A 13,599-nucleotide genomic window follows, 5' to 3' on the forward strand; every position below is an offset into this window, starting at 1 on the left:
GCGGGGGGGGGGTCAACAGTGGGAGGGCTTCAAATGTCCTGGCCCCACTGGGGGACCTCCTGATGGCCCCTGGTATTTCTGGCCACTGTGTGATACAGAGTGTTGGACTGGATGGGCCTTTGGCCTGATCCAGCATTGGCATCTCTTATGTTCTTATGTTCCCCCTCCCCATGTCTTTACTGGAGGGAGCAGAACAAGACTTTCTTGCACTTCTTTGAGCCCCGCCACTGCTGGCCAATCCAAAACAAGCAAGGAAGACTCACTGCAATATCGCAGGACCACTGGGGGCCCTCCTAGGAGGTTTGCCTAGAGAAGGCAGTGAGACATGGGGTTGCCAGCTCTGGATTGGGAAATACCTGGAGATTTGGGTGGATGGACTCTGGAGAAGGCAAGGTTTGGGGAGGGAAGGGACCTCATCAGGGTCTAATGTCACAGAGCCCATCCTCGAAAGCAGCTCTTTTCTCCAGGGGAACTGATCTTGGTCATCTGGAGATCAAGCGTTCTAGTAGGGGACCCCCGGGAGCCGCCTGGAGGCTGGTAAATCCCCCAGTGGGACGTGGTTCTCTTTTGTTCTGCTCCCTCCATCGCCTCCAGGCATTTCTCTCTGGGCTGGCCCAGTGTCTCTTGTTGGGTGTGGGCCTTTTGCCAGGTGTGGATCTTGGCAGGCATCCACCCGTGCCGACCCTGATTCTATCCCTCCCCACACTGGCACTTGAAGCAGCTCCAGCTGATCTATGGGGAAGTTGAGATTGAGGTGCCCAGACCATATACGTGCCAACTGGAGAACGGCATCCCCTTCCATTGGGCCCCAAAGCATGTGCTGTGCGTAACCATGGATGCTTTTGTCATTCAGGAGCGCTTGTGGACAGCTGCCAACACCACGATTTGTAGCAAAATAACACTGTGTCCTATAACAAGAACATCACAAGCACATACACCTGGTACAGCTTCCCCTAGCAAACGGTTAAATATTGTCGTTGTGTTACAAATTGGTTGTTAGCTGTGGTTCATATGGACTTCCTGTTCTGATTTCCAGCCTCCCTCCCTCAGTGGCATTCATGCAGGCTCTGCCAACTTGCACCCGATTCCTGTCTGGCTACTTTCTGATCTGCTTTCAGGGGAAACTCCATGTACAATGAATTACAGTCAGGCAGGGCTACTTTTGGGCAGGAACGCACAGGAACGGAGTTCCGGCTGGCTCCCGAGTTGGCCACGCCCAGCAGGAACCTCATTAGCATAATAGGCCACACCCAACATCAGAAACTCATTAGGATTGGCTGCAGTAGGGGTGTGTGGCCTAACATGCAAAGGAGTTCCTGCTACAAAAAAAGGCACTGGGTTTTGACAACAAACAAGGCAAACAGAATAAGAAGCAAAAGGTGGGTGTGGCTGGATGAGTACACTTCTGGTAACCCTAATGTGCTAATGAGCTGTGCTGTCATGGGTGTGGCCTAATATGCTAATGAGTTCCTGCTGTTGGGTATGGCCTATTATGCTAATGAGTTCCTGCTGGGCTTTTTCTACAAAAAAAAGCCCTGCAGTCAGGTAAAAAAAAGAATGTGCCCATATATTTCTCTAGTGGTGCTTAAAGAGCTTGGGGGATGCCATTTTGATAGGGAAATGGAGCAACAGAGGAAGGGGTTTAAACCCCCTCTTCACCCATGCCCCTGTTTTGACCCATATCCATCTCTCCTCCCCACCGCTCCTTTTCAGTAATGTCAGGCGTTTTAATGTCACTTGAAATGATTGCTTTCATGGGTCAACACTTGGAAACAAAACCAGATAGGATTTCCCATTGGTGTAATCATCACCTGGAGGCTCTTGTCTGTGCAAAAGAAACCCAGGAGGTGGATGGTTACAGCCAGGGGTCATTTCCTGCAGGAGCGCACAGGAGCGGAGCTCCGGCAGTACAGAGCCCAGGGGGAAGGCACATGCAAAAAGCCCCACCCCCTGCTCACAGCAGCCCTCAGTCAGAGCAAGAAGCAGCCAGGTAAGTTGCAGAGCCCCCCCCCTGTCCAAAACAGTCCAGTGGCACCTTTAAGGCCAATTTTTATTCAGGTACAAGCTCTCCCTCCTCTGCGAGGACAGATCTTCACGTTTCTCCCCCCACCCCCAGCAATAGCTAGCAGTCCAAAACAGTCCAGGGGAGCCTGAGCGGTGGGTGTTGCCTTCTGACACACTTCCGGTGATGTCAGGGGGTGCGGCATATGCAAATGAGTTATGCTAATGAGTTATGCTAATGAGCTCCTGCACCTCTTTTTCTATGAAATGACCCCTGGTTACAGCATACCATCCAAAGGCTTGTGACTCCAATCTGAGGTCTGCTGGAGCTTGCAGAAGAACTGAAGTTTGCTTCAAACTAACTTTTGGAATGGTATTTAAGTTTCCAGTAGTACTGTTTGGAAGTGAAGGCGACGTTCCAAATATTTTCTTTTCGTAAGGCAAAGTTGGATGATCAGGTTTCCAAATAGGAAGAACATCGAACAACCTTAAAACTGGGATCCTGCACAGGTCACACGTCTCCCATCCCACTGCAGCAGAAGAAAAAGGCAGCGTGGAGATTCTCTGTCGAGAGGAGGGAGGGCGGGGCGAGGGAGGGCAGCGTTTTACCTGAGCTGAGCTGCACACCTACCCTGAGTCAGGACAGGGACATGCTGTTGGCTTGAAACCATCTCGTCTGCCATCGTACAGCCGCTCTCAGCGAATGGCAGAAGAGAGGAAGGCAGCAGAAGAAAAAGGCAGCGTGGAGATTCTCTGTCGAGAGGAGGGAGGGCGGGGCGAGGGAGGGCAGCGTTTTACCTGAGCTGAGCTGCACACCTACCCTGAGTCAGGACAGGGACATGCTGTTGGCTTGAAACCATCTCGTCTGCCATCGTACAGCCGCTCTCAGCGAATGGCAGAAGAGAGGAAGGCGGGCAGGGCCCCTCCAGACAAAAGGTGACATTATTCCCCGGAGAATCTCAGTACGTGATGGATGAATGGAGTATTCAAACACACAACCTTATGGACTAGATTATTTTTCATCCTCCAGGATAACGATGCCATTTGTCTGCAGGCATGCAGGTTGCTAGCGAAGAGAGTGGGAGGAATTTCAGACAGACGATATAATCCGGAAGAGGAATGGTTCCCAAATGGTTTCTGGTCTGTCATTTCAGACAGAACTGTTTTTAGAACCGGTTCCCTACCGGAATATATTTGTAATTTCACACACAAACGCTACTGTCCCATTTAGGAAACTGGGCTGAAGCGTTTTACCTGTCAACCACTTCCAGGTAGTCTTCCATTTCCTCTCCCGGTTCCGATGCGCTTTTTCCTGCTGTTTTTCGCCCACGCAGGCGATCAGCTTTTTTGGGGGGGGAATGTTTGTTTTATAGCACTGTAGCGCTATAACGGTATAACACTATAATGCAACAGCATTATATCAACCTCATTGGAATGCCTGGAGTGTTGTGTCATAGCACTATAGCGCTATAGCGCTCTAAAACGAACGTGTTTTGTTTTTTTAAAGCTGGAGATCGCCCGCACGGGCAAAAAACGGTGGGGGAAAAGCAGGAAAAAGTGGTGCAGTCTGAAATGGCAAACTGCTTCAAATCCAGCTCTTTACCGGAAGGGGAAAGCCATGTGTGAAATGGCAGCCCTATACCGGTTTACTCCACGACGGATCAAAACCGGCTTCAAAACGGGTTAAAAAGGGTAATGTGAAATTCCTCTGGGAAAACGTCAGGGGTTCTTCATACTTTCATGTTGCCTCCAGATCCGAGGTTTTGCAGACTGTGTTTCCAGTCTGAAAACCCTACTTCCCTGGAGAAGATTATTGGAGCAACTGCAGTAGGGTTGCCAGCCTCCAGGTGGGGCCTGGAGATCTCCCGGAATTACAACGGATCTCCAGATGACAGACATCAGTTGCCCCGGAGAAAATGGCTGCTTTGGAGGGTGGGCTTTATGGCATTACACCCCACTGAGGCCCCTCCCCTACTCAGACTTCAACCCAGAACTGGTGACCCTAAAGACAGTTTGCTACTGATCTCACCGTTTGTCCGATTCCCCATGCATTCGAATAAATTCACGTTTGATGAGCAAAGTAGAGTTTATTATAAAGCGATGATTAGATCAGAACACAAGCATTGTTAGGAATAACTACAAGCCCTATGGGGAAACATAATAAAGGAACTTTGAACCAGGTTAGGACCAATGAGTCCACTTCCCGCTAGCGGGAAGGCAGATAAAATAGGCGCCCAATTCCTTGGGAACACAACGGTTCTGCAACATAACCACAAGTTCAGTTCTCAGGCACAAGATACCTATTAAGCTAAGCAATGCCACAACTCCATCCCACCTCCAGCTGGTCGACCTCTAGCAGTTCCGCAGATTTAGCAAGCAACAGACAGTAAACACCGACACAGAGAAAACACAGGGGGGGATGGACAGGGCACAATGTCTCATACAGAAAAGAACACCTTATGGCAGCTTGCTGACACCGTTCCAATGTGTAGTTGCAGGAAGGTGCATTGGAGAAGGCACACCCAGTTCATAAAGGGCCACCAAACCTGGCCAGGCTCAGGAGGGTCAGCTGTGTTGGTCTGCAGTAGAAGAGCCGGATTCAAATCCAGTAGCACCTTAGAGACCCACAAGATTTTTTGGGGGGTATTAGCTTTCGAGAATCAACACTCTGATCAAGGAAGCTTTGATACTTGAAAGTTTGAACCCCCCCCCCCCAAAAAAAACTTTGTTGGTCTTGAAGGTCTCAAATCTCACTTTCCAAACCTTGCCAGTATCCCCAAGATCACAAAGTGCCATGTCCTCCCTGGCCACTGGTAGGGGGATGAGGGGCTGGGTTGCCCCTCATATCTATGGGGATGGTGCCTGGGGAGGACAGGGACCTCAATGGGGTGCAATGCCACCCTCCAAAGCATCCATTGTCTCCAGGGGAACTGATCTCTGTAGTCTGGAGATGAGCTGTGATTCCAGGGGATCCCCAGGCCCCACCTGGAGGCTGGAAGCCCTACAAAGTCTATGAAGGCGTGCATGCCCCAAGACTGCAAAGGCCATCAAACACTTCCACAAGATTACGGAGGCCATTCAGCATTCCCAGCACCCCACGAGATCACGAAGCCTTTCAAGCCAAGATCTCAGAGGCCGTTAAGCAGTCCCAGTCCCCCTAAGACTGCAAAGGCTACCCCACAAGATTACCAAGGCTATCAAGGATTTCCAGGTCCCGCCAAGGTTTCAAGCCATGCCAGTCCCCTCCCCGAAGACTCCAAAGACTTACAAGGCACGTCAGTACCCCCCCCCCCCCCAAATTTGAAAAGCCATCGGACTTTGTTAGTGACCCACCACAAAGCCTTTTGTTTCAAGGGGTAGCCGTGCCAGCCTGCAGTAGTCAAGAACCACGAGGGTAAGAAAGAAGCCTAAAAAAGGGCCAATATTAAAAACCTAGTTGAACCTAGCATCACAAATGTCAATGAAAAATATATTCCTAGAGAAATGGTTCCCCTTTTTTGAGTATGTTAATAATACAGAAGACAAAAGTTGTAACCTTCCAAAGAAATATATTGATGTAGTTGTTTACTAAATAAGTTGATATTGTTGTTAGTTATTTCTATTATTTACTTCGTATAACTGTTCAAATGTTATCATTGTATTTATTAAGTCAGTGCCTTTTATTCTAGAAGATTCTATTTATAATATTGTTTTATTTTGTTATTGGTTATACGGAAAAGTTAATTATAAAAAAAACCCTAGTTGAACCTTATAATATACAAAAATACAAGTATTTATTAGAAAGACAGTTAAAAACACAAAAGGACAAAGCCTCGTTAAAAAGTTCAAGTGGCCTGAACACAAGGGCCAATATACAAAGGCCACTTGAACTTTTTTACGAGGCTTTCATTGGGCCCTTATGTGTTTTTAACTGTCTTCCTAATAAATGCAGGGCTATTTTTGGGCAGGAACGCACAGGAGCGGAGTTCCGGCTGGCTCCCAAGTTGGCCACGCCCAGCAGGAACTCATTAGCATAATAGGCCACACCCAACAGCAGAGACTCATTAGGATTGGCTACATTAGGGGTGTGTGGCCTAACATGCAAAGGAGTTCCTGCTACAAAAAAAGGCCCTGGGTTTTGACAACAAACAAGGTAAACAGAATAACAAGCAAAAGGTGGGTGTGGCTGGATAACCACACTTCTGGTAACATGGGGGTGCGGCCTAATGTGCTAATGAGCTGTGCTGTCATGGGTGTGGCCTAATATGCTAATGAGTTCCTGCTGTTGTGTGTGGCCTATTATGCTAATGAGTTCCTGCTGGGCTTTTTCTACAAAAAGAGCCCTGAAAATGCATGTATTTTTGTATATTATTCCACTAGGTCTTTAATATTGGCCCTTTATTAGACTTCTCTCTTACCCTCGTGGTTCTTGTTTCCAGTTTTTGGGTCAAGTTTGTTTTCCCCTCCCTTTGCCTTACCAGCCTGCAGTAGACCAGTTTGATTCGAGTCCGGTAGCACGTTACAGATCAACCAGAGTTTCAGAGTACACATTTTTGAGAGTCAAAGCTCCCTTCATCAGACGCGAGTCGGAATGGAGATCTGAGTCTTTTTATCCAGTCAGAAGTTGGGACGAGTGTTGCAAAGAAATGTGCTTTCACACACACTAAATAACACGCTTTCAATCTACTTTCAATGCACTTTGCATCTGTGTGAAGTGGCAAAATCCACTTGCAAATGGTCACTGAAGCGGATTGAAACTGCATTATTTAGCATGTGTGAAAGCGCCAGAAGACTTGTAAAGGATGCAGAGTTACAATTCCGTGGCTGCTGTTCTGTGCAAAGAGAGGAAGACGTCCGCAACACAGAGCATGGATAACATAGCTGTGCTATGACTAGATTGCTGAGTAGCACTGGAGAGACCTGGGTTCACTCGGCCATAAAAGTTCACCAGGTGACCGTTGGCCAGTTACTGTCTCCCAGCCTAAGCTACCTCGCAGGAAGATAAAATGGAGGAGTGAAGAATTATGTATAGTACCCTGATCCTGGGAGGAAGGGCAGAGGAAAAGTAAGATGGACAGAAAGCTCAGCCCGTTTTAACATGGCAGATGTTTCTTTTCCAGGTGTGGCTTTCCAGTTATTTCCTTGGAAGACAGTCGGAAAACCCTGGGTGTTAACTTGTGAGAAGCAGAAATGAGAATTGGTCCCTGCCCAGGTCAGAGGAACAGAGATTGGTGGCCTGGATGCTGGGCGCTGCCTGCTGTGCTGATTCTGTCAATGCTGGGCCCCCTCCTTCTCCTTTCACCAACAGGTGAGTTGTTCCTTCAGGAGAGGAATCTGGTCCAGGAGAGGAAGCTTCTTTTTCATGAGATCACAGTGGGACTGCCCCCCACCTTTCTTGTTTCCCGGTTGGGCTTCTCAGGAGTGGAGACAGTGACTTCTCTTGAGCCAATGGAACCTTCTAGAATCTTGTGGCCAGCTCCGACATCTATTTTAGTTTCTCTGAGTTATTAGCATTGACAAGCAAAAATAAGCTGACAAAATGAGTGGTTTCTAAGTTTGGATGCAAGGGCCGGTTCCAGGTTTTGGAGGGCCTTGGGCAGAGCGCACCCAGGGGTCCTGTCTTCTCCTCTGACCACCACCACACCCACTGGTTGTACTTTCCTTCCAGCCCACCCACATCCCCACCAGTCTCTGTTTCCTCCCACCCCATTTGTGAGCCTTCTCACTAACTGTATGTCCTTTCCCCAGTGCTGTTGGGTGGTGTGTGTAGATGGGGAGACGACACCACCACTGTTCTGGCCAGCCAATGTGCGGTTGGGGGGGGGTCTGCAGCAATGGGCCCCCATCAGAAGCTTGCCACTGCCTGGCTCTGTGGCCCTGGCAGCTGCCCCTTCTCAGTGTATGTTGTTGCCGGCCCTGTACTTTGCCTTACCAGTCAGGGAGAACAGTCTTAAAGCGATCACCATTTTGGTGTAGTGGTTAACAATGCTCCCTCTAAGCTGTGGAGTCTTGTGAGCAGAAATTCTACTTTGTGGGCTACTGGCAATAAGTTGTGAGCAGGTGATTCAGCTACCGCATGAATTATTTTGTTCTGGAGCCATCCTTCCTGAGCGGAGACAAAAATATGTGAGTTGGAGGCTAAAAAACTGTGAGCTAGCTCACACTAACTCAGCTTAGAGGGAACACTGGTGGTTAAGTGCGCGGACTCTAGGAGAACCGGGTTTGATTCCCCACTCCTCCACTTGCACCTGGCTGGATGACCTTGGGCAAGCCATAACTCTGGCACAGCTGTTCTTGAAAAAGAGCAGTTTCTGTCAAGAGTTCTCTCAGCCCCACCTACCTCACAGGGTGTCTGTTGTGGGGAGGGGAAGGAAAAGGAGCTTGTAAGCCGCTCTGAGACACCTTTGGGTAGTGAAGGGCGGGGTATAAATCCAATCTCTTCTCTTCTCTTCTTCTTACGTCACCTCTTTAGGTACCCTGTTATGCTCACAGACATAATGGGTAAAAGGAAGATTATTCTCTTCAGGATTAGTGAAGTCTCCTAAGCGTCATCTTGAAAAACGCGTAAGAGGGACTCTTGAGGCTTTAGACCACTCTCACAAGACACCAAGAAGGGGGCTGAAACCTTGAAACTTCCCCTCAACACCCAGCAGTCATCACAATCTCTGTCCTGCGTGGAAATCGGCAGAGAGGTTCTTCCTGAGGGGACACTGTCGCCTGTAATTGTCCGCTGAGATAACAGATGGTCTTGGCCTTCCCCGTTCCATTCATAGTTTTTCATTAATGCTCCCAGGTCAGGTAATAGGGCATGAGACCAAAACCGCTGGAACATTCCCAAGAAACCATTTCCCCCATTAAAAAGAGAACTAGGGGGGAAAACGGGGGAGGGGGAGAATGAACAAAAAGGGGGAAGGACAACTCACCAGTGTTTTGCAACAGATACGCTTTCCAGGCTTCCCCTTGTCCCCAAACTCTTGCAGCCTAATCCCAAACACATCGACTAAAGAATAATCCTGACACAATGCCCTGACCTGGGTAGCCCAGGCTAGCCCAATCTAGCCCAGGCTAGAGAGCCAGTTTGGTGTAGTGGTTAAGTGTGTGGACTCTAATCTGGGAGAACCGGGTTTGATTCCCCTCTCCTCTGCTTGCACCTGCTGATGTGATCTTGGGTCAGTCACAAGCTCTGGCACAGCTGTCCTTGAAAAAGAGCAGTTTGTGTCAGAGTTCTCTCAGCCCCACCCACCTCACAGGGTGTCTGTTGTGGGGAGGGGGAGGGAAAGGAGTTTGTAAGCCGCTCTGAGACTCCAAGTGAAGGGCGGGGTATAAATCCAATCTCTTCTTCTCTTCTTCTTCTTGTTAGATCTTGGAAACTAAGCAAGGTTGGCCCTGGTGGCTAGTATTTGGATGGGAGACCTCCAAGGAATACCAGGGGCATGTTGCAGAGGCAGGCCAGGGCAAACCACCTCCAAATGCCTCTTGCCTTGAGAGCCACACGGGGTCGCCACAAATCAGCTGTGACTTGACAGCACTTCCCAGCACCAATCCAAATAGTACTTGCTTCCTTGTAAGTGCCTTTGGGAGACCCTGAATAGAAGGATTCACAAACCTGCATATTTTAATGTTTTTTTGGGGGGGGGGAGAGGGGATTTATTTCATTTTTGAAGATCCCTTCTTTGTCCCTCCCTAAATACACCTTTGGTACTGCGGTGGCTCAAGTGGTTAAGACGCTGAACTGCAGGCTGTGGAAGGTCATAGCTTCCTTGAGTGCCTCGGGGAACTGCCCGTCCAAAAGGGACTTGTTGATAATCTCCTCAAGGCACCTCGAAACCCCTCGTGGCCCGCTTTAATGAGCCAGGAGGGGCACGGATCAAGGCTGCAAGTGGTTGGGTGCACAGACACAAGCAATCTATCAACTTCCTCCAGGCTGAGCCGGTCAAAGCCCTCAAAACCCGGCAAAGCCATGCAAGGGGCCTCAAGTTCACTCACTGGGTGCGTTCAGACGGGGGATTTACAACGGTTAGGGTGCCGGTTCCAACCGGTGTACTTACGGGCGTTCACATGACGAACATCTGCCTCCCGTCCCTAACCGTTGTAAATCCCTTTAAACCGTTGCACTCTGCCACTAGGTCCGAAGTGGTGGTAAACAGAGTGCAACGTTGTACAGCCACTTCCGTCGAAAGCCTGAGGCTTCCGGCTTCCCCCCGCTATTTTTTTTAAAAAATAAGCAATATGTGCTCGGGCGAAGCTTCGCCCCGAGCATTTGTTAAGAAAAAAGCCCTTACTTTAACGTCCCGGAGGAGTCCGGGACTACAGGGAGGCCAGGTTGGGCTTTAAACTTTAAAGGTAAGTGCTTACCTTTAAAGTTTAAATGTAATGGGGGGGTTGAGCATGCGCAAAAATCGCCATTCTCTGAATGGCGCATGCTCAAACTGCTTTAAAAAAAAAAAACGCTGACGCCTGCAGCGTGTGAGCAGGCGTCCAACGGAGGGATCCGCAAAATGGAGGGTGAGTATGATCGCGTTTATGCCGGCAGAAAGCCCCCGTCTGAATGCACCCACAGTATCAACTGTGGCGGGGAGGTTGCGGCGGAGCGTCAAGACTTTATCCGCAAAATAGCTCGCAAAAGCCTCACAGCCAATGTCCAATTCCCTACTATTTTGTCCGCCCTGAGGCAGAGCTGACAATGATCGAATCGTTCTAAATAATTGGGCCGGGTGTGAGCTAGCGGACACAACCCTAGCTGCGTAGAAATCTCTCTTCGCAGCCTTGACTGCCATCTCATAGGATCTCATAAATGTTCTATAAGATGCTCTTGTGGCCTTGTCATGGACTCAGCGCCACCGTCTCTTTAACCGTCTGAGCTCCTGTTTCATAAGCCGCAGCCCCTGGGTATATGAAGGGGCCCGCTTAGAATGAGGGCGCAGAGGGCGCCGGGGAGTGATCATGTCGATGGCCGTAGAAAGTCGGCTATGCCAGTCATCCACAAGTTCATCCAACGAGCTGTCAGGGGGCATCGGATCCCGCAGAGCCATTTGAAGCCGCATTGGGTCCATTAGGCTCCGTGGGCGAGCTAAAATCCGCTCGCCACCTAAACGGGGTCAGGGCGGGACATTTGCACGAGCCTTCAGGGCATAATAGTCAGACCATGGTACTGCTTTCGCAGTAATCCAGTCCACCGTAATCCCTGACGCGAAGATCAAATTGAGCATGTGCCCAGCCTGATGCATGGGGGTCAATACCCATTGGGAGAGTCCTAGCGACGCCATGAACATCACTAGGTCTGTAGCCCGACCTGAGGTCGCGTCATCGGCATGGACATTGAAGTCACCCAAGACTAAAAGCCTGGGGTTCTCCAGCGCCCAGCCTGATACGGCCTCAAGTAGGGACGGCAGACTACTGGCCGGTGTGTTAGGCAGGCGATACACCAGCCAGATCGCCAAACTCTCCTCAGCCTCCAGCACCAAACCAAGACACTCTAAGCCCTCAATCTCCACCGTAGGGAGCGCCCTGAAGGAGTAAGCCTCTCGTACAAATATCGCCACTCGTCCGCCGTGCCCCCTAGTCTGTGATTGGTGCAGGACCGAAAACCCAGTTGGGGCAAGCTGGGAGAGAGCTACCATCTCCCCTTCCCGCACCCACGTCTCGGTCACGCAAGCCAGGTCAGCCCGTTGTTCCATACACAGATAAACTATGTATACAGCATTCCCCTGATCTAGCAAGGTAGTAACTTTCTCAAAAAAGAGATAAGATTAGTCTGACATGACTTGTTCTTGAGAAACCCATGAGCAAGTGATTTGGCTACTGCATAAATTAGTTTGCTCTGGAGCCATTCTTCCTGAGCTAAGGCAAAAATCTGTGAGCTGGAGGCTAAAGAAAATGTGAGCTACCTCACACTAACTCAGCTTAGAGGAAACACTGACCACAACCACCCTGCGAGGTAGTTTAGGTTGAGAGGGACTGTCACCTAGTGGGTTTCCAAGGCACAGTGGGGATTTGAACCTGGGTCTCCAAGATCCTAGTCCAGCACTCTAACTGCTACACCACTCTAGCTGCATGCTTGTGTTGTGGCTGAATTGCCAGCTATGGACTAGGAGACGTACAAAGACCCAGAAGCAACACTGTCTATTCTGAGAAGAGAGTTTGCAGAAGAAGTCCAGTTTCCCTTCCTAGTGCTCCACTGTTCAGTGTGAATCCAAGGACGTGATTCAGCCTCTGTCTTCTCCCTTTCAGCCCGTGGTTCCGAGGCTGCTGTGATGCCTGTTCCAGGTGAGATCTTGTGGCCATTGCCCTGCAGGGAATCATCGAGCCATTGTTCTCTTGCTTTCTGAACTGGAAGCCGTGTCTTCTGGAAACCACGGGGCGCTGGGCAAGCAACTCCTGAAGGGTTGTTCCCATAGGAGTCCCAGAGGAGAGTTCTGCATACGTCGGGCTGCTGCGCTTGAGTGTGCTTTGCTGTGGTTGATAATTTGGGGGCACTGACAGTGTTCCTAAGAGAGCTCCTGTGGATGACCTGTGATAGGCCGATGTGAGAGTTTAGCGCTCCTCAACCAATCCCGCCAGTTTTGTTGTAGAGACAGAATTTGTGCACTGTAGACTCTAACCAATGCTCCCTCTAAGCTGTGGAGTCTTGTGAGCAAAAATTCTACTTTGTGAGCTGCTGGCATTAAAGTTGTGAGCAAGCGATTGGGCTACTGCATAAATTAGTTTGCTCTGGAGCTGTTCTTCCTGAGCTAAGACAAAAACGTGTGAGCCGGAGGCTAAAAAACCGTGAGCTAGCTCACACTAACTCAGCTTAGAGGGAACACTGACTCTAACTACACATTACAAGTCCCTGTGTTTGTTTGGGAAGGGGCTGTGGCCCAGTGGAAGAGTGCCTGTTTTGCATGCAGAAGGTCCCAGGTTCAAACCCCACCATATCCAAAAGAAACAGGAAGCAGGGGATATGAAAGACCTCTGCCTGAGACCCTGGAGAGCTGCTGCCAGTCTGAGTAGACAATACTGACTTGGATGGACCAAATTTCTGATGCAGTATACGGCAGCTTCATGTGGGTGTGGACCGCATGAGGACTTTGTACCACAGGCACAATGGGCTTCTGTGCCTCTGTGTCTGTTTGCAGCTCCCTAGCATGCCAAGAGAACCAGCTTCACCCCTCTCTCCTGCCGCTTCCATGTCTGCAAACTGCCCCACGGAGCTGCTGTTGGCTCTGTTGTAAAAATCATGTTTCTTGTGTGGCCACTCAACAGTGTCACAACTCAGCCACCAGTAACTCCACAGGGCAATTTGAGGACGCACATAAGGAGACGTGTGTGGAGGAAAGCTACGGCCACTTCTCTCCGCCTGCTTTGGTCGCGAACGGAAAGAGCCGTGTGAGTCTGTGGGGCACCAAGCACACATCACACGTCATTCACGAAGTCCTCCTGTTGTTGTGTGACAGGGAATAATAGCCGATGTAAGATTTCTGTTTGTTCATATGCTACTAGCCAGGGCTTTTTTTGTAGAAAAAGTCCAGCAGGAACTCATTAGCATAATAGGCCACGCCCAGAAGCAGAAACTCATTAGCATATTAGGCCACACCCCTGACTGCACCACTCATTATCATATTAAGCCGCATTCCCACA

At 49.7% G+C, this 13,599-nt stretch overlaps 1 protein-coding gene across 1 annotated transcript in view; it reads left to right on the forward strand.

Moving 5' to 3' along the window:
- The first annotated feature begins 7,170 nt into the window (after positions 1 to 7,170).
- The window catches only part of SSC4D (scavenger receptor cysteine rich family, 4 domains), a 24,580-nt gene continuing 18,151 nt past the window's right edge, over positions 7,171 to 13,599 (forward strand). The window contains exons 1-2 of the mRNA XM_015408040.1: positions 7,171 to 7,288; positions 12,211 to 12,246. Of these exons, the coding sequence (XP_015263526.1) occupies positions 7,171 to 7,288; positions 12,211 to 12,246 (154 nt within the window). The remainder of the gene's footprint in view (positions 7,289 to 12,210; positions 12,247 to 13,599) is intronic.

This window comes from Gekko japonicus, unplaced genomic scaffold (genome assembly GCF_001447785.1).
Source record: "Gekko japonicus isolate JY-2015 unplaced genomic scaffold, Gekko_japonicus_V1.1 scaffold1, whole genome shotgun sequence".
Taxonomy (NCBI): domain Eukaryota; kingdom Metazoa; phylum Chordata; class Lepidosauria; order Squamata; family Gekkonidae; genus Gekko; species Gekko japonicus.